Raw genomic sequence first — 26,298 nt, 5'->3', positions numbered from 1 at the left:
TTCACAAGCAGGGAGGCAGATGCGGGCTGGTCACCCAACTTGCACGTGCAAAGTCCACTTGCTGGATCAAAGGGATTTACTGCAGTGCATGAAAACAAGAAAACCGTGGGCTGGGGAGCTGGAGGGGTGGAAGGCAGCGGAAGGAGGTTGCATTCCTTTCGTTCGTATGTAAGGCTGACCAGACAGACACTGGCTGGCATTCCTCGCTGCTGAATGATGAGCCAGGCGGGACTGGAGGCAATACAGACTGATAGCAGCTTGCTAGATTGGATCCAGTCTTCTCTTAGGGCTTTACTTTGCCGAGGAGCCCAGAGACAATCAGACCCCACATTGCGCTTGGTGCTGTACAAGCTTCTCTTGTTACTCTCCCACATCTCATCTGTACGAGAATCAGGACAACGCTGTAAGGCCCATCAATGGTTGAACTGGTTATGAAACCACCTTCTGGATGACCTTTGGAGAGGGAAAAACAATCATCTGTGTGGGAGAGAATTTAATCTGGAAGGGAAAGGGAAAAACATTGTCTGGATGGAAAGGGAAATGAAAATATTTGACTGAATTCAAAGTAAGCTGGGGCATCTAAAGCAAAGAGTGTGTAAAGGAGCTAAGAGCAGTGGTGGGACTGACTGTCAGAGGGCAGCAAAGAAGCCACGTGGGAGAAATAGCGACTGGGACTGTAAACAGGAGGAAAGGGTGAGCTGTAGGTTTGGAAAGACCATGCTGCCAATGTGAGGGTGAGGTAAAAACATCTAAAGAAGGAGCCACCAGAGCTGGCACGGTAATCCAGCCCTAGCACATTCTCTCACACTTATTCATGGAGCAGACATCAGTGCAAACAATGACATTTTGTCTCTTTTGAGAGACAGAAATTCTTGTCCAGCCTTCATACATGCATGGAGATGAATTACTAATGTAATGGAGAGTGGAGAGGGAAGGAATTAGAATGAGCCAAAACCCATGTGTAGTCATCAGTACTTCCTAAATTAGAAAACAGGATATTGCTGGTGAGTGTCTGGATGCAAATAAGTGTAAGGGTGAGCTGGCCTGTGACCTATGGAAAGATTAGTCATGGGACGTCGCTGTGTCTCCCAGATCAAAGACCTCTGGAGGAGATTTTTATCTCCTGACAAAACCGTTCACATCAGCCTTCCTTGCAGTAATGTACAGGGGAAGGTATGAGATGGCATGGGTGCTTTCTGGCCCAGATAAAGCATCACATATGAACTGACCAGGAAATCCTTAAGATTGGGATGGTGATAAAAAATGACCCTTAAGGGGTTCTGCTGGGGTTTGCATTTTATGAGTATCAGAAGGTTTTGGTTTTTTTTTCTTTATCCATCTGAAACCGGGATCTGATACAACCTAAGCACAAGTCTGAGAAACAGTAGTTGGGTACCTCACATCTATATTTAGCTTTCTAAAACCTAAAACAAGTGGGAAATACCCATGTAAATAGATGTTATGAGTCTACATGTGATCTTAAGATAGCACTTATTTAAGTGGAGTTTGTTTCACATCGTCAGGACGTCTTATTTTAAATTATATAGTTCTTTGATCCAAAGTGCTGGGTGAGAGTAACTAAAACAAACAAATCCACCCTGCAGGAAAACAAATTACTGCATTTGCAAGAAAAAGACGAGACACACAAGAGTATTAGAAAGAGCATTAATGAACAGGAAGGCTTTTGAGATGGGATTTAAAATAACAGAGAAAGCTTTCCCAAAGTGCTGGAGATAGAAGAGGAAACATCGAGAATTTGGAAATTATTGGAAATACCAAATTGAGGAGAGTAGGCTGGACGATAGATAAAGAGGATTAATACAAAGTAAAGGAACAATAAAGAAAATAAGACTATCTGTGTCAGTGATACCACATGAATGGGAAGCTGCATTGCTGTATTGTGTTGGTGTGGTAGCACCCGTGAACAGAAAGCCAACGAAGAGAAAGAAAACACAAATAGCCAGGCACAGCACCAATTCTACAGGATGCAAGATTTTGAATAATGACTTAGGGAAAAGCATTTGGGAGAACAGTATAGGTAGCATAGGAGAAATGAAAGACAAAGATTTTTTTGTTGTACAGAGACATATGGCTTTGAGGCAAGTCCCCGGCTCGCTGTGCAGGGCTGCAAACCCAGCAAGGGGACACAGAGGATGCTGAAGCAACGGGTGAATTTGCCACTGGACATGAGAGCAAGGGAAGTGAGGAGGATGGGTTTGTGAGGAAGACCTTCATTTAGGGCTGGATTTGTCTTGGGGTACAGTTGCATTGCCAAATTGGAAAGATGTGGGGTTTTGTGGGGTTGGGTTTTTTGGGTAAAAATGTAACAAGAATTTATCAAAACCAATTAAAACAAACCCAACGTGATCCTGTGCTCTTTGAAACTTTCTGGTTTTGAAGCCTTTTAGCCATTTGGCAAGTCGGGAGGGGAGTGTTGTGATTTCACTGTGGAGGGCCAGAGCCTCACTTCGTTATTACAGCGAGAGGTTAGGGTGAGGAAACAAACTTTGTGAACCTTCCAGGTGGCAGGACGACGGGCCCTGCCAAAAGCAGCCCTTGCCATTTAACACTCCAGTGGTGTTCATCCATTGCTTAGTTGCCAATACCTGAATTCTTAGTCCCATTTTTCTGCTCCATCATTTGCTAAATCAATAGCACGGGACAGTCTTACTGTTTGAGTTTGAAAATATAAATAGATATTGTTTGCTTGCTTGTTTGTTTGTTTGCCATGTGAGATGATTTTTGGCACAAAGACGACCTAGAAAGTGATGTTTTCTGTCTGTTCAGCAGCTGCAGGAGGCAGGGTGCAGGCACCTCCAAGTGTTATGGCAGGCTGCCTTAGTAAGGCACGGAGGAGCCACTTCTAGCTTGTCATCTAGTGTTTTCTTTATACCCATCCACCTCTGAGACCCTGTGAGGCACCCAGCAAAGGGCGAATCATAGGGATCGCAGAGAAAGACTCAAAGAAAAAAACGTTCAACTTGTCTTCTGCCCATTTTCCTTAGTGTTGCTTCTGTCCTACACTGGATACAAATGGCAGGTTAATGATGAGAAGCTATGATTTTCTTGTCCATTTGTCCAAAGCATTGGCACTTCTGAAGTATTTGGGGTCACACCAGGCCCGAATCGGAGATGTGTGCTCAGAGATGCTGTTCTAGGCTAGGGTGGGCTTGTTGGACGAGAAAGGCTTGAGCAGGCTGGGAGAGCTGAAGCGCTGTGGACAGGAAAAGCCAAGTGCACTACCTCTCATCTCAAAAGCAGGTGCAGGGTTAGGCTCGTCCTAATGGGCAGTTGAGTCTGGGTTACATCTGGGCAAGCAGCCAGGAGCCTGGATGGACCTCTCCTAATCCAGAGCTTGCCTTTCACACCTGATGCGGACATGATCCCGCATACCTACATACCAGCAGCAGCACCTCGCAAGCAGGAGTGGATGAACCGCAAGGCTTCGTGGAAGCTGACCTAAGTACAACAGACCTAAATACCGCATCCAAGCTTCTGCCAAGGGTGGTGGGGTCCCAAATAAAACCATGGGCACCATGATGTAGGTGGTGCCCACCGTATAGCACAGACCAGCTGTGGGTAGGTAGATCAGCCAGGCCTGCATTAGCACTAGGAATAATGGCTGAAAAAATGTACTTAAAGGTAGCTAAAGGGCAAGCTTATGATGCAGAGAATGCAGGGTGGAGTTCATGAATAAAATTGCCTCTTTCTGTTTTGCTGGAGTTTAGGAGAACATGTGTTTGTGTCTTCAGAAAACAACTGTCTAACACTACTCTGAAAAGCCAGGTGATTAACACATGTCAAGCAGTGAACAGTGATGTGCTGCAGTAGATTGAAATGAATGAGAGACAAGGACATCAAGTGTGGCAGTTTAAAGACTAGTGCAGCCATTTCAGAATGAGGGGGACAGAATACCGCATGGGACCTGCTTTATCCACAGGTCTCTGAGAGTGTCCACAACCTTTGTGTCACTGCAGAACCAAAATCTTTCCATAGGTCAGCTTTATACATTATAAGAAGGCTTACTAAGAATTAAAAGTCTTTAAAACATTGCAGGCCAGTTCACAATCCCAGAAGTCTCCATTTGTAGATAGGGACCCAAATGGCATGCTAGCAAAGCTAACAATGACAAGCATGTGGTTCAAGATAAAAGCTGATCCCCAGCTGAGTTCTGAAAGAACGGTGTCCTCCCCGTACGGCAGTGCACATTCAGAGGCTTAGTGGGGATTTATTCCTCCCTCATGTACGTCTGGACTCTTACCACTGACAGAAAGAACTTAATAGATTAGTTGGACAATTTTGCAATGTCATTCTAGCTTTTTATGATGACCATAAGTGATCATTAGTGCACTAGAAGCTTGTATTAGTTCTTGGAAATGAATGTTATAAAAATACAGGCATGCACATCTGCATGTATTTTTGTTCAATATGTAACTGTATGGAACTGTACTATGGTTAATTTTGCATAGATTTCCATTTGGACGTCTTGTTGGTCACCTGTAACTTTGCAAAGCTTTTCCTTCTTCAGAGTAGAGATTTTCCATTTGGTCTTTTTCCAATGTGGTTACTGTTTGTTATTTTAGAGGATGGAGGAAAAATATTTGTTTTTTAGGAGAATGTGGCATGTGTGTTGGGGAGGGGCAGGGAGAAAAGAGCTGCCCTCAGTGTAACAAGTTTAGCTAAAAACTTGGCCTATGTAATGGAAAATAAGTCTTTGAGTAGAAGACTTCTATCTGTGAATATCTGGGTAAAAATTAACTTGAATGGACTAAGCTGTGATCTATTGTAAACTGACTTTCATATGAGTGTGGTACATAGGATACAATTTTATCATTAGTTCTTTGCAAAACCCACAGAATCCCAAAGGTGATTCTTTTACTGGGCTTTGTTTGGCTTTGAATGTATGTTAGGAAATGTGTTTCATACAGAAAACCTCTTTATGTTTTTAAATTTTCTCCCTGAAGATGCAGCATCACCCAGCAATCATAGAATTTCATAGTACATTTGTGTCCTCCTTCAATTACACTCATCTGGCAGTGTGAATGACCTGGGTGGTTTCCAGCTGGGTGCTTGTACCTCCCTTAGAGCTAAGGACAGATAATAAAATGTACTTTTTCCAAAATGCAGATGAGGAAACTTTCTAGCTGGTAAAATTAATTATCTTTACTCGTTGCCTTGTGCGCTTGAGACCAGGCTGCTTTGTTCACCAATGTTTGCGCAGCAGCGTTGCCAAGACCTTTTTACCGAGCCCCGCTCAGCGTGAAGCAGCAAGGAGCTGCCACACCGCCATGCCCAGCCTGTCACCTCCAGCCCCAGGAGAGGGAGAAAGCACCAGGGAGGATGGGATCTCCCTCAGAAACACCGCGCACCTGCCACCGTGTAGGTAGCTCTGCCCTGACACCAGGGCAGCCTTCACTGGGGGAACTTGCCACTGTATTTTTTTAAGTCCAAGCACACAGTTTCCCTTCCACCTCCACCCCCAAATCAAATCCAATATCTGAATGAATGGAAGCATCCTGAGTCGTCTTCCGTTTTTGTTGTTGACAAAACTGGGAAACAGAAAGGAATGTATTTTATTTTCCCCTTGTGTTTTATTCCTGTGTTGTCTATGCCAGTCTGCACTTTTCTTTTTTCTTTTTTTTTTTTTTTGTCCTCTTTATCTATTTTTTCAGTGGCAAAAGGGAGAAGATGAAGTCACACATAAATGGTGAAAAGCATCAGTGTTGTAATAGTTTGAATAAGCAGAAAACCACATTCATTAGCAAAAATATGGACCAAAACCATTTAAAATGATAGGATTAGGAAAAGGGGGTATCTATTCCTCTTATTTTTTTTTCATCTGTTCTAGTCCCTGATATATGTTTTTTGTATTTTGCCTGGAATATTTGCCTTTATATTTTGCCTGGAATTTCTCAGAAACTCTTGGCCTAAAACATGGGTGTCCAAAGAGCACATCTCTGATATGCGCTGCTCTGGATTATGTAAATATGCTCCTTGTATGGCTGTCTTCATTGTTCAGCCTCCAGGATAACTTACAAAAAACAAAGGGAGAGAATATATTTCAGGGTCCTGGAAAAATCTGACCCACTGAACTGCTGAATTTTTCTCCTTTTTCATCTGTTCCTTCTGCCGCTGCTACCTTGCCTTGCACCTTTGAGCTTGCAGAGCTCCACTGAATCTGAAACTAAAAGCCCTTATTAGAGGAGATTTTTTTTAAAGTTCTTGCCGCTCCTCTGGGAACTGAAGTAATGGCAGCTTGAAGCAGCAGAGAATGTGTAATTAGGGCAAACAGCAATGCCTTGCATGATGGGGAGAAACAGGAGGAGAGGAGGGGAAGCGCGCAACAGCCCGGCGTGCACAGGCTGTTACTAGGAGACCCCGCACAAAATGCATGAGATGCAGGGTGCTAATGGGCCAGCCCGCCGCCTGGGTACCAGCCCGACCTGCTGCACAGCTGCTTCTGCCCTCCGTTGCCAAGCAACTCCATCCTTATTTTTTTTTCTTTTCTTTTCTTTTTTTTTTTTTTTTCCCCCTTTAATTCCCCCCCCCCCCCTTGTTCTGGAGGCTTAATTGGGTAGTTTTGCTGCTGGTGTTGCTGCTGGGTGCCCGCCTGGGCCTGCTGCTCTGCTGCTTTCCCCAGGGCCCCGGGCTTGCGGGAGAATGTGCTGGCAATTAATGGGGCATAAGCACAGGTTGCACGCCCAGGCTGGTGCTGGTGTCCGTTCCCCAGCCCTGCTCCCCGCCAGCCGGGAGTTTCCATCAGAGGGGAGATGGGGAGAAGGGGTTTGAAAGGGAAGCGGCATTTCAAAGGCTCTACCACTCTCGATGAGACTCTTGCATAGACCCAGGGAGATAAAGCATGGCATTCCTCCCCACATTCAGTGCTCGGCATGTATGGCAACAGGCGTTTGTTAAATGCATCCTCTTGAGTAGAAAATGGAAAATTTCCTTTTCTTTGAATGTTGCTACATGATTTTCTTTTCTCTGCTTTTCAGCTAAGCAAGTGAGCTTTGTGGACGTGTGTTAGATGCTTGTGTGTGTTTAAGACATAATGCTGCAAAAATTCATTTCTTTTTGTGTCCTGAATGGCTACATGCCGAAGACTGCTGCTGGCTCAGTAGACAAGCTTTGGCAAGGCCCTTAGGGACTAATCCGGAGCTTTGAAGTTTGTAGAAAGACTGATTGGACATTGGGTCTGGTTCTTAACCTCTTTTCCCCCATCTCTAATATAGACATGATCAGAGCCATCTCTCTATGAGGGCACTGCTGACCTTTTTGGATGAAAGGAGCTGTACATCGTTCATGGAAATGTACTGCTTTTACACTTGATCATCCCTGCCCATCTAAAAATAGGTACAACCTTCTCACATTGTGTATTTCACAATTCTGTCACATTCCTCTTCTGCCCCGTACTGTCTCCTGCCAGTTTTTTCTCTTGTGCTTTGTCACCCTTTCAAAGGCTTTTCCATCTTTCCAGCAGGTGGCAAAACTGTGAATAAAATGCCTTTTTTTTTCTTTTTTCTCTTTTTGGTTAGAAAGCATTGGTGGAAAGCATTGGTGAGCCACTTAAGCACTGACCACTGCCCCCCCTTGCATTCCTTTGTAATAATAAAAATAATAATTAGGCTTTCTATTCTCCAGCAAAAATCAATTAGGAGTATATTGAGGAATGAAAGGCTCAGAAAAGTATCTGAAATTGATTTTTGTAATTAGTTTTACTGGTTGATGGGTTGCACGCACATACGCTTAGATGTTAGCATTGATCTCCAGAGGATGTGTGTATTAAATAGCCTGCTCTTCCTTTTTTCTAAAGAAATGAACTTACTAATCTTAAAAAGAGGGTGATGATGTTATGCGCTGAACTGCAGCTGCTCACTGGCTTTTCTGTAACCTCACCAGCAGAGCAGCTGCCTGAGCCATGTGATGGTAACTTGCTGAATCTAGTGTGAAAGTGGGGATACTTAACAAGCAGCAGGTCTTGGGCTACTCCTGTGTCTCATATTTGACAAAGTGTGCGTACGTAATGAGGGAGGACAGGTACGGGTGTTAAGGAGACCTGTCTGGTTTGATTTAATTTTTTCAAGAGTCCTTAAAACTGCATGTCCTTCTGCAACATGCTTCTATTAAATACAACATCATTCTTTCCATAGGAAGAGAGGAGTGACGCACAACATTTTCTGTTGTGCCATGTGCTGTGTGCTGATGTTCAGCTAATTAGAAGAATTATGGCTCGGCTTCATTGGTATGCCATGTATGTAGCTTGTAAAGCTCTCAGGGACCCTTGGAGATGAAGAGTGCTACATAAATATAAAATATTGTTAATGTGATGTTCCACATTAGGCGTCCCATTGTGCTGTGGCAGGCTTTCGTAATAAACTGCAAAGCAAATATGAATGCCTGCCTGGCATTTCTCTGCATAGCAATCTGGGGGGCTGCTTCTCACTGAAAACCGTGCTGGCTTCTGGCATTTCTGAGCGACTTGCGTCTGCACCAACGACATCCCCGTGGGCACTGGCCTCTGAATGATGCCTTGGGTTGTCTCGCTGCAACAGTAAGGTCCCAGTCACCAGCCTAGGAACAGCAGGTCTCAAAAGGATTTCTCAGAAAGGATGGCGAGGAAAGTTATTAAAACACTCTCTCGAAAAGCTAGTGGCTCTACTTGATTCTTCACACATTTCTTTGCACGGCTTGGTCCCCCAGAGCTTCTTTATGGGAGAAATCCAGGGGAAAATCTTGGATTTAATTATTTTTTCAGTTGTAATTTGCAGTTTGTCTGGTTCTCCAGGAACGCCAGTCTTGGAGCAAGCGTAGCTAAAGCTGTCTTTCAGTACATATTTTTAGACATTTAGGCTTTTAGAACTAGTTTCATTTTGAATAGTTTTTAAATCACAGATTTTAAAAAGGAAGGAAATGTTTTGTGTTTCTTTCATAAAACTTTTTTTTGGATCCTGAAACTATATGTAAATAATTCATGGTGGATTAGAACACGTGGGGGTTTTTCAGGGGATGTTTCTGTTGTTTTCTTAAAGACACTTTAGCATGCTAGTTTTGTGTAGTTACGTAACATGATATTAAGGAGATATTAAAACATAGGACAACAAATGTCTTATTTGAATGGCCTTCAAAATGTGCATACAGACAGGATTTGAGGTTTTTTCCCTCGGTTTCTTTAAGCATTTTTGGCTGACTCAGTCATACTGACAAAAGGGTTCCTGTGACTGTACCACATTTTAGCACAGAGAGAGACCAGCAAGGATTTTGGCTGTGATTGTCCACTGTACTTTCTAGGGTTGGTCTGTCTTACTGAAGTTCGTTGCAGGAAGGGGCTTAAACTACTTGATTGTTTTACTAAGTGTAAACTTAGGTGTTTTACTTACTGTAAGCAACATGTGTTTGTGCTGTGGTGTTTAAGGTGGGGTGCAGGGGAGGGATAAGGAAATAGATATGGGTGGATCATCATAATATCTTTGTTTACTTCTGTGAAGATAGAGGGTGAAACTCAAGCCTTAACGGGCATTTTTCCAATGACTTTGATGGAGCCAGGATTTCACCCCGGAGCACTGCCAACTCATGTGATCTTACCATGCACATCCCAAAATCTGGAGGGTTTTCTTCTTAAAGTCTCTGCTCTTGGTATCCAGGGAATAGAGAGCAAACTCCTTTCTCTGTATTTTGTAGTAAATGTTTCTAACCTGCAGGGCTGCAAAGAGACGTTTAAAATCATGGCCCTGGGTTATCTGCAAAGCAGAAGGCAAATGATCTCTATAATTGTTTTCTTCTTTAAAATCTCATTATTTCTATGGGAGACTGGACTTGTGACTTTTTAACCCTTGGAGCTGGCAATGAATACTGCAGATATACATTAAAATGTATAATATGCCCAACCTCCATTGTGTGCTGTAGTTTTGTGGTCATGACAGTGTCCTCAGCTGATCTTGGTTATGTACCTCTGCATCCTTTAACCTAATGTTTCTAGTTGAAATCACTCTCTGTTGAAATAGCCACTGTGAGGTCTGTAGCGAACGCTGCCTTACTCCTCGTACCAAAAGAAATATCCCCGGGACCTAGAGGATGCCTGCGGGATGTAGGTGGCAAAGAGGGGATCTCTGGAATTTGAGAAGAGACAACATCTCCACAGCTGTGTTTTGTGTTTTATTGCGAAGGCTTGTATAGGGTTTACAGTCTAAGTGTGTGTTGGAGAGAAAACTTGATGTTCTCTGTTTGTGCCTGGAGAGTGAAGATAAAGCCACCTGCAGTTGAGCTAGGGCCCCATGTGCCATCAAAGGAGAGAAATTCACCTCCGATTCAGTCTGACTCGGGTCTGATGTGTCACACTCCGCACATGCCTTTGCCTCTCTGTTAACTTCAAAAAGACCCATAGGTGACTATTTCAGATTATGGCTTTTGATATCTAAAGTTCCATGAGATGAAACTCACCAAGGCTGCTCGAGGCTGGAAAATGGAGGGAGAAATCCCAAGGACCTGTGTGGTGTCTCCATCATAGAACCAGCCCAACTCTATCAGTCATGTTTTGCTGGGAACCTGGTAGGTGTTTACCATGGTAGTGTTGCTGGGATTGTGTGCTTGGTTCTTTTGTGTTTTCAAATGATGAATTTTTGGCTTTCAAGAGAAAGCTATACCAATCATTTGTTTTATTTTGTAACTAGATGCCTAATATTTAGAGTCATGCATTTGTCTTAGTCACCAAAGGAATAGTGACCCGATTTCAGGGCTGCCAAAGTCTAATGGATTTTTGTTATGACTCATAAATTCTAGCTTCACTATTGCATGTTTCCCATAAATTTGCAAAGGTCTTTGTCCTCCAGTTACCAGGTTGGACCTGCCTGGATGAAATAAGGAGGATGGAGGGCTAGGCTGTACTGAAGTGTGCTTTGGAGGTACTTTTAGAAGAAGAGCTAGGTTGCATGAGATGCCATAAAAAGAAGTGGAACAGAGAGCCTATCCCCCAAGCATCCCAGTCTCAGGGTATGAAAATATGCTCCAGGAAGATGAAAATATTAAAATGGGCTGTGGACTGCAGTACAGAGCCACAGTGAAGAAAGGCTGCTTCACAGAAGTACACAGTCACAATGGACTGAAACCCTAAAGTGTATCTGAAGGGCTAATAGCGTTTCTGTACCACTAGCTTTTCTGATTATAAGGTCCTTCTAGATCAGTAGGTTTCAGCACAGTGCTCTGTGCACTTGCAGGCACACGCAGGCTGCTTCTGGCGGATCCTCAGCAGGCAACTAAGGATGGGTCTATGTGAGTGTTTTCTGGTGATCAAGCGTCCCCTTTTGACGTGAGTCGTGTGGTTGCCCCCATTCACTGTGCTTTGGTTCAGCCTGGCCAGAGCACACACGTGGTTTTGGATGGCCTGTCCCGGGAGGTGCTCTGCAAGAGCACAGCTGGCACGCTTCACCTACGGATGGGTTCAGGCCACAAGACTAGGCTGCGGCTAGCCAGAAATAACACCCTTCAAATGCACTGTGTGTGGATGCTGGGTCCTGCGTACCCGCTGTTTCACTCAACAGCCTGCCTTTAGTGCACTGCACCGCTCTCTGATGCACATGCTGCCCAAGGAAACTGGAGTGTGGTCAGTAAGCTTGAAATCACTAGGTAGCAGTCTCCACCTCCTAGGGAAAAAATCAGAAAAAGCTGAAAGCCACTATTCTGCTGAGTCGGTTCTAGAAGATTTTCCATAAGCAAATGGTACATTGTTTTAAAACTAGTGCTCATCTCAGAAAATTGTCTAACACAGTGCTGGAACCTATGTCTGCATTGCTGGCTGCCTGCCCTTCCCAGGTGTTTTTGTGGATGTGTGAAAGCTGAACCGGCCCCATGATGTGGAGCACGTTCTGAATTGAAACAGCTGAGTATTTAACAGCTGCATATCTGGGTATCAGCTTCTTTTTGGATGTGCATTGGCTCCTCTGTTGAGTGCATTTGTATGAATGTGGATTTATGGATTTGTTTAAGCACTGCACAGATCCTCGTGTTGAGTAAAGGTGACTTAAGGAGTAGAGCCTCCTTCCTGGGAGTGGCTCGCAGGCATGAGTTTTAAGTGTGGTTATTAATTTTGAGGAATTAGAGCCTGAAAAAAGTCAGTGTGGCACAGCTCTGTGATGTTCCTATTTTTAATTGGATTTTGAAGCTCATAATTAATTTGTTAAAAAGGGGGAAATCCTGGCCCTGTAGAAGTGAGTGGGAGTTTCGCCATTGCTTTCAGCAGAGGAGGATTTCACTATCTATCTTTTTATTCTTACTAATCCTCTGCAACAACAGAAGAGCAGCCTGGCACGTGGAAAGGATCCTTCTCATTTCTTCTCCCTGCCATTGCCAATAGTGAGGTAGGAGGGCCGTCCCCCCCTTCTCCATTCCCATGCTTCCTACATATGTGCACCTTGGCAAGATACGCTTTCATTTCATCTTTGGGTAAGGTGAAAGCAGCCATTAAAGCAGCAGTTTGTTCTTAGTCTTCACATGCAGAGATACGGAGGTGTCTCTCCTCCTGCCCTCTCATGGTTTTGAGTAGCTGCAGGAGGGCAGGAAATCTAACCTCTTTGAGGTCTCTGGGTCAAGGAGCCATCTGACATGCTTTTAAAGGTCACCACGTTCCTTTGCATTTATCTTGTGCCACGTGGAGCACTGTATGCCAGCGTGCTGTTGCTGTCTGGAGCACAAAGAGGTACTGTCTGACATTTTGTGGAACAGGGCTTGAGTTACAGAGCAAAAGCATCTGAAAACAAAACTCAGCTCAGGACTGTGCAAGGCCAGACCAGGAACACTTGAGAGAGGAGCCCCTGCAGCAAGTAACAGAGATATGTGGCATCCCATGGGTTTACCCGTAATCATGCTTGGCATTTCTGTCTCTCATAACCTATATATAGCACTGTACATTTTTAAAGCTCTTGACAAATGTTAACAAGCCAAACTCAGCTTCAGTCCTAATAGCCCTTGTTTCACAGAAAGCCCAGGATGTTTTTCATTCACCCTTCTGCTCTGTAGGCGACTGTATCCTTCAGACTGGTTGTACCTGCCAGATTTGGCTGAGCAGTCATCTTCTGCATTTGCTTTGCAGTGTGTGTAGCAAACATACGCTGCAAGGCAGTTTGTCTGCCTTGCTGTCTCCACTCTAAGGTAGGCACTAGAGAGCGTCAGAGAACCGAGGAAGCTGAATTATCAAGGCTTGTTTACTGACAGCTTTTAAAAATAATGCATGAACTGTTCAGACAAAAATGGTGCACGATCATAGATATGACCAGAGCTGGGGAAATCCCTTTTCTCTGAGAAGGGGGGAGCAGATGCGGTATGCCAGGTAGGATGTCAAGGGCTGGGAGGGGGAGAGCACTGCAACTGCAGCTCTAGTGTCTGGGGTCAGCACTGGTGACAGTGTTTGAATTACAGTTGAGTAACCAGCCCAGAAACAAGATACCAGCACTTGGCTCACTAACAAGAAGTTTCTTGCCTTCCCCCCCCCCCCCCCCGAAGAAATTCTATTAAAAGAAAAAAAGAACAAAAGGCAAGTCTGCAGAGATGACCAGGCAGGCACAATCTAAGTGGGGTGGTGTTATTGTTGGCTCAGTCCATTGTCCTGTTGGGCATTTTCCCATGGTGGACTGCGGCACACAAGAGAGACATCCAGGCTGGCCTTTCTGCATTCAGGGGCCAAGGGACAAACAGATATTTTGGCAAAATCTTGTTGGCTGCTGCCCCCTCTTTATTGCTTCACCCTAATGAATCCTTTAATTGAGCTACTGAGCCAAAGAAACTTCTCAGAGGCCAGTAAAATGGCTCAAGTCCAGTTAATGTCTCAGCCCACTCTGCTGTTCTCTCTGGGGCAGATGACCAGTGTGCAGCAGAGCTGCCTGTGCAATAAAAAGTCTGCAGAAACTCACTCACCAGAGAACAGCTTTGTTTTATGTGTTTTGATGCAATTCTCTTGCCCTCTTCACTTTTCTTGCTTTTTTGGCCTCTCCAATTTGTCACCTTGAAATACATAGGTCTCCCATAATCAGATCTTACTCCTTTACTTGCTGAATAGACATGCTAAATATAGAAATCTGCGTCTCTGCACTGAGAAATTTCTCTGCTGTGGCCAAGTGATTGTTTCACGTGGCTGGCATAGAGAGGTCATACAGACTGCAACTTCAGTTTGATCAGTGGTGGGTTTTTTAAGATCACCTTCTTAGCAATTTTAAGAACAAATAATTAAGTAATAATCCCTTCTCTGTTTATAATTCCCAGCTTAGAAGCTTGGTAGTGAAAGTGATTTCTTATCTGCATTATCTCAACTCCCTCCCCTTCTAATGCATCCATACAGTGCTGACTGCGTGGGGAATAGTGACATGGAGTTTTTATAGGAGGAGGTGCGCTGGAGCATTTGTTCTGGGGGGAGATGTTAAATTTGCACGCACACGAATACATATGCACTGAATAAGAAAAGGGGAGGCAAGAGACCTTGGAATTCTTCATCAGAAGTTGTTAATGACTCCATGGATGTTATACCATGGCAGACTTTGATCCACAGAGGCTGGTTTGCATTAGAAGATAGGTAAACGTGAACACAGCAGACCAGAATCTCTCCTGTCTTATCACTGCACCATTTCACTGCCTTCAGTGGTATGGTTAATATTTTGGGGCAGAATTACAGCTGATAAAGGTGTAGTACAAAAAGCCTGAAGGACCAGCTGATTTAAAGAAGAAAACATTTCTCCTCTTGCACTCGCTGTCCTGACGCATAATTTCTTGAACCAAGGAACAGTTATTGTTGTCAGAAGCAACTAAAGAAGATGCAGTCCTAGGGGGCAGCAGGCATGAAAGCTTGAGGGGAACAGATGTGAGTCTGGCCATGCAAGGGGTAAATGGCAGCCGGGGTAAATGGCAGCCAGGGTAAAGCATGTGATGCAGTGGTGGTGGTCACTCTGGAGTGGTGCAGACCTGCAGTGTGTTCAGGTGTTAGTACAGCCACTCACAGGTACCATAGTAATTCATCTGGCAAGGGCAGAGTGAGCTGAAAAGCTCACTGAAAATCATGCTGCAGCCACACAGCAGGACAGGCATTTGGGGACATTCTGAGGGCTTCTTTGAAGAGTAATTGGCTGGTTTTGTTAGAAATGGGAAATAAGGTTGTGCAAGAATTTTAGCAGCGGTAAAATTTGGGCTGGATCTATCCTCAGTACAATGCATTGTAAGCCCTAAATTGTTTCCATCCCACACTGGCCATGAATTGTGTGATGGGTTAACCTGCCCGACTGGGACAGAGGCGAGGTGGGAAGACACAGGGCTTGCAAGTTGAGTGCTCAGTAATCCTGCTGCCACGCTGACTATTCTCTCCTCCCCTCTGCAGGTGAGAAGCCTTACAAGTGCTCGTGGGAAGGGTGCGAGTGGCGTTTTGCACGGAGCGACGAGCTCACGAGGCATTACAGAAAGCACACGGGTGCAAAGCCCTTTAAATGCAACCATTGTGACAGGTAATGCAGCCTCCTAACACGGTGTTCAAGCAACATGCAGATGTTGTGAGCGGTGCAGAGCCACCAGCTCCCCGAGACAAGAGACCTGGCTCCCAGCAGAGGGGCTCCTTCTGTCCTCCTGTCCCACTGCCTCCATCCCCAAGCCAAGGAGGGACCCTCCGCTCTGCCCCTGTCCTCCCTGCTGCAGTGGCCAGGCAGGCTGGCAGAGGGGGAATACTTTTAAGCAGCCTAAGCTGTTTCTATCCCACAGCACAAAGAGATGTGTAGGTCTGACTGAAATCTGCTGGTGTCTGTTGTGGGCACAGAATTCAGTCCAGAGGGCAGCTCTTGTTAATACTCTTAAAGCAGAGAAGACATCCAGAGGGCCCTAGACCTCTTCAGTGATGGACCTCTTGACAAAGCATCTCCTCAGCTTTGCCTCCTGGTGCTATGAGCCTGGTGCCCTCACAAAGGCAGAGCTCCCTCTATTTGTTCTGCTTCAAGGACCACCCCAAGCACTATTGCTGGCTGCCCACATTTTGGCAGAGTGGGCCTCACAAAACCGATGGGCCTCACAAATACATGGGTGTATGACGGGGGGTGATGGGGAACCTGTGTGGCTGTTGTGCCACACATCTATAGGAAATGTCTAGGAGAAAAGCATTTAATTTCTGTACGATCATTGTCTTCTCTTACTGCTGAGTCCAGGGCTCCATGCTTCAGATGAAACAGGAGAGTCAATGAAAGACAGCAAAGGGCTTCATTTTCAAAAGCACAGGAGTGATTTAGGCACATCTGACAATTCATAGTTCATGGGGTTGTTTTGTGTAGGATCAGCGATCTCTGCACATTCCTGCTAATTAGTGAATCTTTTCCTCCAGTTTTAAATCTCACCCTTGACATGTATTTGATGTGGGAAATACTCTGCACCTTCATTCTGTGTGGGCCCAGATTTAAAAGCCTGAGAGGTGCCCAGAGCCAGGGTTCCTGAAGAGCCTGTCATGCAACAGTTTCCCTCTGGGCACTCAGAAACTAGGGGCCAGTTTTGCCTGGTGAGCTGAGCACCCAGCAGCTCCCAGCAAGAGCCATGGTTGCTGCCACTCACTGCCGGTTCCTTTTTGCAGTCCTCACCCACTTTAGCTGCTTGAATGAATGATGAGCTCGTCTGAAAAATTTGGTCATCCTTGCTTGGTGCTGAGCATTTTTGAAAGCTAGGTTCTTTGAATTTAGAAACAAACCCAGAAGAAAACTCTCCTCTCTATCTCCAATCCCAATTGATACAAAATTAGGGTGGAGCAAAGCAATTACCCTTGTAATGACTCTTGACAGCACTGACAGGATCGAACAATGAGCACTTCTCCCCCTTGCACCCCCCCAGATGGAGATTGGCAGTGCCCTGGGTGAAACCTGGATCCACTATTGAGTAATCAAATAATGTGCTTGCATCTGAACATGTTATCCAGCTAATCCTATTTATATATATTTTTAAAAGAGGCTTAAGAAATTACCCATCTTTTTAATGCAGCACTAAGGTTCTCTGCTCTGATAAGGAAACGTTTTGTAATACAATAAAGGCTCTAGGAGGCCTCTGGGTACACCAGACCAGCAGAGAACATGCGTGGCGAGAGGGTGCGTGGGACATAAACAAGGGACCCCATCCTTTTATGGGAAGGAAATTTGATCATTTTCACATCCTGCCTTTCCAAGAGCTTCATCTCCTTAAGTACTCTTCTCCCCTTGTCTCCCCTCTTCCCGTCCCCCTTCCCCCATAGAGGGCTTCCTCTTGGATTATCTTTTGTTTTATCCCTGGATTATCTTTTGTTTGCTCAGAATGAGAGGCAGGATAAGCGAAGTAGGGACCTCTGGAGTTCTGCTTTTGTATAAGCACCTCTGTGAAGGAGAACAGTTATGTTCTCTGTTTTAAATGTAAGGCATTGCCTTTCTCTTTTCTTTCCTCTGAAGAACAAACTAACCATCCTGGCCCCACAAAAACACACGCGTGCACACACACACAAAGCCCCAGGGTTTCTGTGTCAGGACAGACAATATTTTTAGCAGAGATCTAAAGAAATAGAGTCAGTATTTTCAGCTCCTCAGTCTCTTTCAGCCCTTTGTTAAGTATTCATTCTTCTCCCTCTACATTTTATCCCTTCCTACCTAGGTTTTTTCTTTGGCAGCCAACTCAGTCACTGCAGTCAAGAGATATATTCCTGCAATCATCTGATGCATTTTCTGCTCTTCAGCTGAATTGGTAGATGAAGGAAAAATATTTATTAATAAGTTAATAGTGCTGGGGATTGTGCACTGTTAAACTCCATGCACATACCATCTGTGTGTGGTGGTAGGAGACAGATTTGTCTTTACTCTCCCAGTCAGTTGTTGCAAGCTCGTAGAGTGACAGTGCCTGTTCTTCTTTTGACCTACTCTGCCATACCGCTATTTTTCCTTCCTTCCTCATTCACAGATCTCTTGACTACCACCTATTGCAGATGTCACCTCGAGCAAGCACTGAAACATGTGCCTAAATCTGTCCTTAGCTATTTAGGCAGACTTTTAATGTTAAAGATGCTCTTTCCTGAGCCCGGGTTCTGTCGTGGTTTAACCCCAGCTGGCAGCTGAGCACAATGAAGCAGCTCGCTCACTCCCCCCTCCTCCTTCCCCCCCTTCTCTTCCGCGCCCCCCCCCCCCTCGTTGGGATGGGGAGGAGAATGGGAAGGAAAAGGCAAGACCTGGTGGGTTGGTATAAGGACAGTTTACCGGGATAGCAAAGGGAGAGGGGAAAACAAAACAGTACTTAACAGAGTGTACAAAACTGGTGATACACAATGCAGTTTCTCACCCAAGGACTGTACAACTCAGACCGCACGCTCAGACCCGTCCTGAAACCAGACTGTCCCCAAGCCACGCGTCCTGGAGCTGCTGCCGCCCCTCCCCGGCTAGCCCCCCTTTTATACTGAGCATGATGTCACATGGTATGGAATACCCCCTTTGGCTAGTTTGGGTCACCTGTCCTGTCTATGTCCCCTCCCAACTCCTTGTGCACCCCCAGCTGTCCCACTGGCAAGGCGGTGCGAGAAGCAGAAAAGGCCCTGGCTCTGTGTAAGCATTGTTCAACAACAACAGGTCCATATAACAAAAACATCTCTATATTATCAACACCGTTTCCAGCACAAATCCAAAACATAGCCCCACGCTAGCTACTGTGAAGAAAATGAACCCTCTCAGCTGAAACCAGGACAGGTTCCCAGCTGGAGAACAGTTTTTCTGTATTATTTGAACTGCTACCCTTTATTGCACCCACCATTATTGACAGGAGTTGTGGTCACTCCCTCAGACATCCTGGCTTGCTAAACTTTATGGAGCCTTTTGGAGATACTTTTAACAACACTGACGTAGCACAAAACATATGCCTGTTGTTGTTCAGAGGTGAAGGCCATACCTTGGCAATCAGAGCATCAAAGAAAGGGAATGTTGTGCACACAGTCTGGCTGCAATTCTCTTCCCAAGCTGTTTTCAGATGCATTTGTGTCTCTGACCTTCTGGCTGACATCAAAGGGGTATTAAAGTCCTCTATGTACAGGCCAATTTTAAAACAAAAGAGATAGGAAGATGTGATTCTTCTCCTGCTGTCCCAGCCATATCCCAACACCAGGCAGCCCACAGATCACATTGTTACTTATAGCTGGCAAACTACCACTGGTTTGAGTAGCACCATATGTACTGCAAATGGTGTGTGGTTTGGTGGCAGCAGGGGAGAAAGGAGAATCAGCTAAAGGGGTGCAGAAAGCAGCATACAAGCCCTGAGTGCCTTCCAGACAGCAGGGATATGCTGGTTATTAGCATTCCCCAGGAATTATGCTCTTCAGAAACAAAGGCTAGGGTTATGTTCCTCACACAGCGCAAGCCCTCAGCACTCCACGCAGAAGAGGGCAACAGGGTACTGGCACTCGCTTGTTGTGCATGTGTTTAGGAGATAGCAGCTTAGTGCCATACTGTTGGGGTATATATTCCTCTGTGTGTGTGCATACGCACGTGGTTTCCTTTTTGACCGCAAGCTAAGAGCGCACTCCTTCACATCCCACAATGGAGAATCCACAGCTGGTAAGGAAGATGGCTGAGCAGTATATTCTCTTCTCATCGTAGTTACCTTCCCTCTTTCTCCTGCAGAGGTTTCAGTGCCGAGCAGTACTGTGTTGCTAAGGAGATAGAGCAAAAAGAGAAAGGAAGGATTCATGTTTGGGAGCGGGGAATTTATGCATCACGCATCACTGTATGGCTTTCAGAATTAGAGTATCTTACTCTAGCATAAACTGTCCTTTCTAGGAAGAGCTGGACTGAGGGAGGGATGATGGGGAAGATTGTGATGGGCCCCCATACAATGTGCAGAGCTGGTCTGGAACTGGAAGAGGTGTAGAGCCAGAGGTGTGGAGCAAGGTCTTGTCTCATGGGCAGGACTAGAGACCAGCAAGCTGCTGTTCCTTAATTTATGAAGAAAGGAATTTCCTTTGACAGCTTATCCTGTGGAGCCTCTTCCACTGCTGCCTCTAGTTCCAGAAGGAAAAAAAATGTGTCCACTGATCAATAGCTTTTTTTGACAGTGTGATTTAGCTGCAAAATTTTGTAGAGACTGTTTTACTGTTGAAAATAAATGTCCGCATGCACCAGCCTTACCAAGAGATAGAACTAACCAAATTAGTCAGCAGGAGAACGTGAAGAATTGGTATTGTACCATTTTATTAGCTATAAATTAGCAAATATGGTACCATTTTATTAGCTATAAATATATTCTAGGGCTGAAAAATATACTAGATGCTAATACTGTGGTTATTGATGTGAAACAATGTATTGAATCCATATTTTTAACAGATCTTGCTGTGCTGTGACTCAGCATACTTCTTCCTGGGTTGCATCTAGAATACAGACAATCGGAGAGGAAAAGCCGTGCTTGGGTGGTGGTCTTATGACTAGTCCTAGACTGAAGTGCCAGCTGGTGCATGTCTTTTTGGCAGCCACTCAAGCTGTTGTTTTGTTTTGGCAGCCCTTGTAGCCAGAGCATGCTGCTTTCTCAGTTTAGACTGACGAGAGAGATGTTGGTCCAAGGGTATATTTTGGCACCCTAGGGCTAGAAAATTCTAGCTGTGCTGAGCCTGCTGTGTTGAAAGCCAAGTGTCCATTGTCAGATTTGCGTCTGTCTTGCTGTGCTTCATGTAGGAGCCTGGAGGAATGCAGCCTCCATCCTATTTTGAAATCTTTCTTTTTAATTTTTGCCACTCTGAAGGTATTAACCCCCATGTAAGCTGCAATAAATCAATAGAGAACAGCTGACTTGAGCAGAGCTATGCTCATCCACAGAAGATGAGTATCTAGCTTTTCTTGCCAAAGTTGCCTTCTTATGAAGTTTCTTTGTCTTAACAATGCACCTCTCGATCACTCATCTCTGCATGTAGATGCAGATAGATTGCTCGTGCTGGGGAGCACTGCCAGCAGGACAGAAGAGATCTCCTAACTATTTAAAATGTCTTCATTTTTGTAGTTCTTCTCTTTCTGAGCCTTTCTCACCTTTAGGGTGTTTATCCTCAGGTTGTTTGCCTTTAGATTGAGTGTTCTTTTTTTTTTATTTTTGGTTTTTGACTCTTTTTTTACTGAGTAGTTAAATTCGTTCTTTTACCTACTTCTTTCTGAAGACTATGAAATTCTCAACTGCTGCTTTTTTGGAAATACATTCAGTGCCCCTGTATGAGCTATCCAGATTCTCACAATAAGCAATTTGCATATTCCTCAGACCAGTATTGGTGGCTCTTTTGCACTCTAAATCTGTGGGGCAGTGAAAAGACATTCCAGGCAAGTCAGTTCTGGAAGTAGTTTTTTATGGTGCCCTCAGTCTACAAAAACAGTTTACTCAAAAGCCACAGATATATGGGCTTTTGTATGATATTTATAATAGATGGGTTTTGCTATTAGTAAAAATATATAAGCCTAGGGTGGAAAGAAGGCAAGCCAAGATTTGCAGAGTACTTGGAAACCTCCCATTTTTTAGTGCTCATCTTGAAGTATCTAGTAGAAGGTTAATTTCTGAGAGTGTCTAAGTCCTGCCACTCTGACAATCAGGCTCAATTTTAGGGCTTTGGGATAGGCAGCCAGAACCACTACCCGCTTCTCCTGCGGTTTGCTCTCTGCTGCCATACCTATCTTTAATGACACTGTGATGGTGATGTGAAATGTTAGTGCTTTCAATCCCATTTCTAATGGGTATGAAGTTGAAAAAATATTCTTGCTTACTGGCAGTCTTGATAAAATGGGGTATATAGTGAATGACAGGGAAGAAAAGCACTTGTCCTCCTGAGAACTTATTCCCCTGATCACTCTGACAATATCTTGGTGGTGTGAAGTGTCTGAATTTGGGCTGCTGTTCCTGCTGCTGAGTGCCCTGCAGCATGTCTGCTACAAGGCAGCTGTTCTAGAATAGTAATTCCTGATTAACTCTTTGTGGGGTTGCTCTTCTCCTGGAGTAAGTGCGTTTTGCTCTATCTTAACCCACTTCCCAAGTGGATTAAGTCATTTCAGAAGGTGGTAGTCATAAGCCTTTAGAGAGGGAACTAATCAAGAATTGATGCTTCATTTCAAATTCATGCCCTACCTTATTCTCAATTAACTGCATGTTTAGACCAGCCCTAAAACTCAACTAGTTCTCTAGGGTTGCCGCTCTAAGTCCGTCTCATCAGCATCCATCTACATATTGAGAATATCAAAACATTATGTTTTCTTATGAGATGCAGAAAAATTGCATTGTGGATAAAGAACAGAAGTTGAAAGCTGAAGTCCTGGCATTGTTTTTCTGGTTTTACCACACTTCTTGTGTGATTTACAATTTCCTTGCTTTCTCTGTCTCTCAATTTTCACAAAATAGGCACAATACCTTATCTCCTGTCAACATCCTTCAGGGAGATAGCATTCATCAATGTCCACATATTACCACCTGGATTCCCAACAGAGAGAAAGGGAGAGATATGTAGCCTAATGGATTTTCAGCTTCCAAACTCTGAAACAGCTTTCCTTCCAGTTTGGAGTTAGAAATGGGAATTCAGCTTTCAAAACTGGCATCATACTTCAGTGCTTGTGGCAGGTACTGGGCACTTGAGAAAGCTGGTGTTTTTTTTTAAACTGGTGTTGCTGAGTACTTGAACAAAACTGACTTGTTTTATTTCATTTTTTTATATGCACACACACTTACATTAATATTTGATTTTACACTACAGGTACATAGGTGAGCACTCTTCCCTGATGTTTGACTCAGTGAAAGAAGAGGGAGGGAGAGGAACAGAGAAAGGAGAAGAGTAGTCTATTTAGCTGCTGAAGAGCCAGGATAGTTGGCCATCTGTGGTCACAGAGGTCAATTACACAAGGTTTGGTGGTGATCCATGGATAATCTAAGGAATGTCTCTAAACCTGGATGTGTATTTCCTCCTGTACATAAGGAAGAAGGAGCAGGAACCCTGTATTCCCAAATCCTGTATTTATTTAATTTCCCCACTTGCTTTATTTTGCAGGTGTTTTTCCAGGTCTGATCACCTCGCCCTCCACATGAAGAGACACATCTAAATATCAGTCAGCTTGGCATGGATGTCACCTGAGCTAAGTGTTGTGAGATGAAAGTGGAACTCAAGTTACAATGCGCTACCTTGCAGGAGAAGAGAACTTGATCACGTGTAATCCTCTGTACAGAGACCACGCGCTCACACTGTCATACACCCAATTATACTTCAAATACATGTACTTCACGTACATTGATTCTTTATGCCTTGCCCCAGCTGGATGGGAGAAGATGCAGGCGAGGAAATGGTATAGAGGTGAAGTCAATGAGAAGGAACAATTGCTTACAGTACTTCGTCCCTCTTGGATTTGTTTCCTGTTTTTGCCAGTGGAAATCAAAGAAAATTGAGGAGACTTCCCTGCAGGTGGACGGCAGTAGGAGGGGCTTATTTAACTTGCTTCTCAGTGCAACTCAATAGGAGAATATGTCGTCTTGAAGTTGCATATTTGTAGCACTAACTTTCTTTTTAAATAGATGGGGGGAAACAATGACCTAGAAAACCAAATCCCAGTTTGGTAGCCAAAATTAACCTCTTGGTTCATTTGTTCTTTGTCTGAGAATTCCTAATGTTCAGTGCGTCAGACTTCTCACAGACACTTTGACCTGTCTTGGTTTTGGTTCTTCTTCCTAGAACTGAGCTATTGAGATCCTTTTAAGTCAATACCAGTGGCCTTAATGGCAGTAGACTGTGGAGTGACGCTTGTGACACAAATATCCTCTTTTTGGCCTGAGTTTATGTAGACTTCATGGAGGACTATATTTTTGTTGGTTGTTTTTATTTTAATTTTTGGTTTGGCTATTGCACAACATATGCACTAGGGACTCTGGAAGCTGCTGCCATGATGGCTAAGTGGCCAAGGGATAAACCCCTGAGAAACAGCACCTAATATCTCTGTAGGCCTCACCTTATTGCCATAGCTAGGACTTCTTGTTTATTTGTTGAACAAAACTTTAAAAGCTTATTTGGAAGCTTAAACATTTTTTTCTCTTTTCTCCACGAACAAGTGATCTTCAGAACTCCTTGTCTTCACCTGGATATCGGTCTGGGACTGGCCACACAGGCATGACTACAGGATTCCTTCCACATCATGTGAGCATGTTAGCCACAACCCACAGTGACTTAGAGATGAATTATGTTGCTTTTTCTTGCTGTTCTTCTATTAACCAATTTAAAACATTAGACTTTTGTTTGTGTAAAGAGCACCTGCAGACGTTTTAATTTAAAGCTAATGTTCGTTGAGCATCTTACACACAAAAACAAACCAAGCCAAAAATCCTACTCCGGTCTCTGAGTGGGAAATCGAGAACCTCTTCCAAGTACAATGGCTTCATTCAGCATTAGCCTTTTTAAAGAAATTATCAAAGTCCTCCTTTTTCATTCATCGAGTTGATGCTGTAGCCCACTCCTATATGAAAAAATGTAACAGTGTGAACGGTGAAGGAAGGGTTGGATTTTGCATACAGCAGTGAGGCTTTTCCAAATGATTGGTCTAAAGTATTACTAATCTAGAGGTCCATTTTGGCCTACTGTGTGAACCGTCAAGAAGTGGAGGTCTCATGCTCACCCTTCAGTCCTATTGGTAATTTGATTTCGTTGGCTCAAAGTGGATTAAAGTCTTCATTACTAAAGAAAAACAAAAAATGTATCTTACCATAACTTGCATTTGAAACTATTTGGCACTGGCCCTGACTCCAAAGACTGCATTTAGGACCATAAAAATGGCCTATGCAAGCAGGCAGGTGGTCATTAGGTTGTATATTTTGTATATTCTGGGACCATCCCTACAAGATGTGTCTAGAAGTGAAACAAAATGGCGCGTGGTCCACAAATGGTTGCTGCTCTTTTATACTGTATTAGCCAACTGCCCTTTTTTGACTGTTTTGACTCATTGACTGTTAAATATTTCCCTTAATTTATGTTTTGAGAGGTAAAACTGTACTTTTAGGGGAAAAAAGAACAAACAAGAAACTCTATAGATGTTTAAGAGCCGTCACCGGGATCCTTGGCACTTGAATTCTCAGCATTTTGCAACCTTTGGTTCCAGTGAGAGATTGGATTTACTAGAAAGATGCTGTTGTTCCTCACAGTTTTCACAAAACACTGTGACTGTCAACTGAACGCTTTGGGGACAGGGTGGGAAATACGATGTCTGGCCCGTATGGCATGAAATATGGACCAAAATCTAACCATCTTTTAGGGACAATGATGTAACATTTGTGGTAAGAGCATGAGAGAGAGCAAGAGAGAGTGAAAGAAAGAAAAGACAGAAAGAGAGAGAGAACGAAAATTGAGTTTATTCCAAAGATTTAAAACTAACCGTACCCTACATTTGTATATATATATATGCTTTTATATATATATATATGTATACATCTAAAAATTGCGGAGCACTGCTTGCTGACAATCTTGCATTTCTCTACTTCTGTATTTGCATACTTTTTATGGCCATTCCACCCAGCTGTTCCACTGGGACTGAGGGCCCTAGAATCCAATTTGTGTTGGAATATATAGAGCATCCTGCCAGATGTCTAATGGGAACTGAAACCTCAGCTGTGTGAAACTGTAGAGCACCCAGTCAATGCATTAGATTAAAAAAAGGATAAGAGAATCCTAGAATTTCATTACTGTAGTGTCCTAAAGTGTGTGCTCTCAACCCCACCACTATGATATTCATTGGCTGTGAACCTGCATAAATGTCCTCCTTTCACCTCTGAACACACCTGCCTTTAGACGTGCTATCAGTAGTCTACAAACCTTAATTATTAACTGACAGTTTAAGTACCAGACTCTATTTAAAATGGAAAAAATCAAGCAAGACTGTTTATTTACTTCCAGTTGTCATTTATGGTCTTGTTGACATCTGATTTAAATATGGCAGAACAAGGGCCCCATAGTAAAAAACATGCTGAAATGTCTGATTATTTTGTTCTAGAGGCAGGCCTACATCTAAATCACGGATCCAAAAAGCCTAAAAAACAGAGAGAAAAGGGAGTAAGAGACTTAACCAGATTTCAGATTTGTCAGGCTCTCTTTGTAGCAGGTCTTGAATTCTGATGCCAAATTTTGGGCTTTGGGACCATCTCTTCTGTTTGCAAAGGGAGATATTTTTCACCTGTATATATGGTGTACTCAGTCAATCTGTGGACTTCAGTTTTTGGGTGCTCATATGCAAGTGTCTTAGTCATTACTAAAATTTTGAACCGTAGCTGGTATTTTGTAGGAGTCTCCATTTTGGAAAGGCTTAATTAGTGACA

At 43.9% G+C, this 26,298-nt stretch overlaps 1 protein-coding gene across 3 annotated transcripts in view; it reads left to right on the top strand.

Moving 5' to 3' along the window:
* Window positions 1–25,285, top strand: part of KLF7 (KLF transcription factor 7) — a 59,639-nt gene extending 34,354 nt beyond the window's left edge. The window contains exons 3-5 of one of the 3 annotated variants that reach the window (XR_008577665.1): window positions 15,350–15,473; window positions 23,000–23,407; window positions 24,049–25,285. Coding sequence is in view for 2 of the 3 variants with exons in the window: in XM_054830194.1 (XP_054686169.1) it covers window positions 15,350–15,473; window positions 23,000–23,051 (176 nt within the window). In the remaining variant the exon portion in view is untranslated. Of the gene's footprint in view, window positions 1–15,349; window positions 15,474–22,999 lie in introns of all 3 variants that reach the window. The other 2 variants (XM_054830194.1, XM_054830196.1) reach the window with 2 other exon arrangements.
* Window positions 25,286–26,298: the final 1,013 nt, after the last annotated feature.

The sequence above is a fragment of the Grus americana genome, chromosome 6 (genome assembly GCF_028858705.1).
Source record: "Grus americana isolate bGruAme1 chromosome 6, bGruAme1.mat, whole genome shotgun sequence".
In the NCBI taxonomy this organism is placed as follows: Eukaryota; Metazoa; Chordata; class Aves; order Gruiformes; family Gruidae; genus Grus; species Grus americana.
Note: the sequence above shows the minus strand (reverse complement) of the source record. Positions and strands in the feature narration are given on the sequence as shown.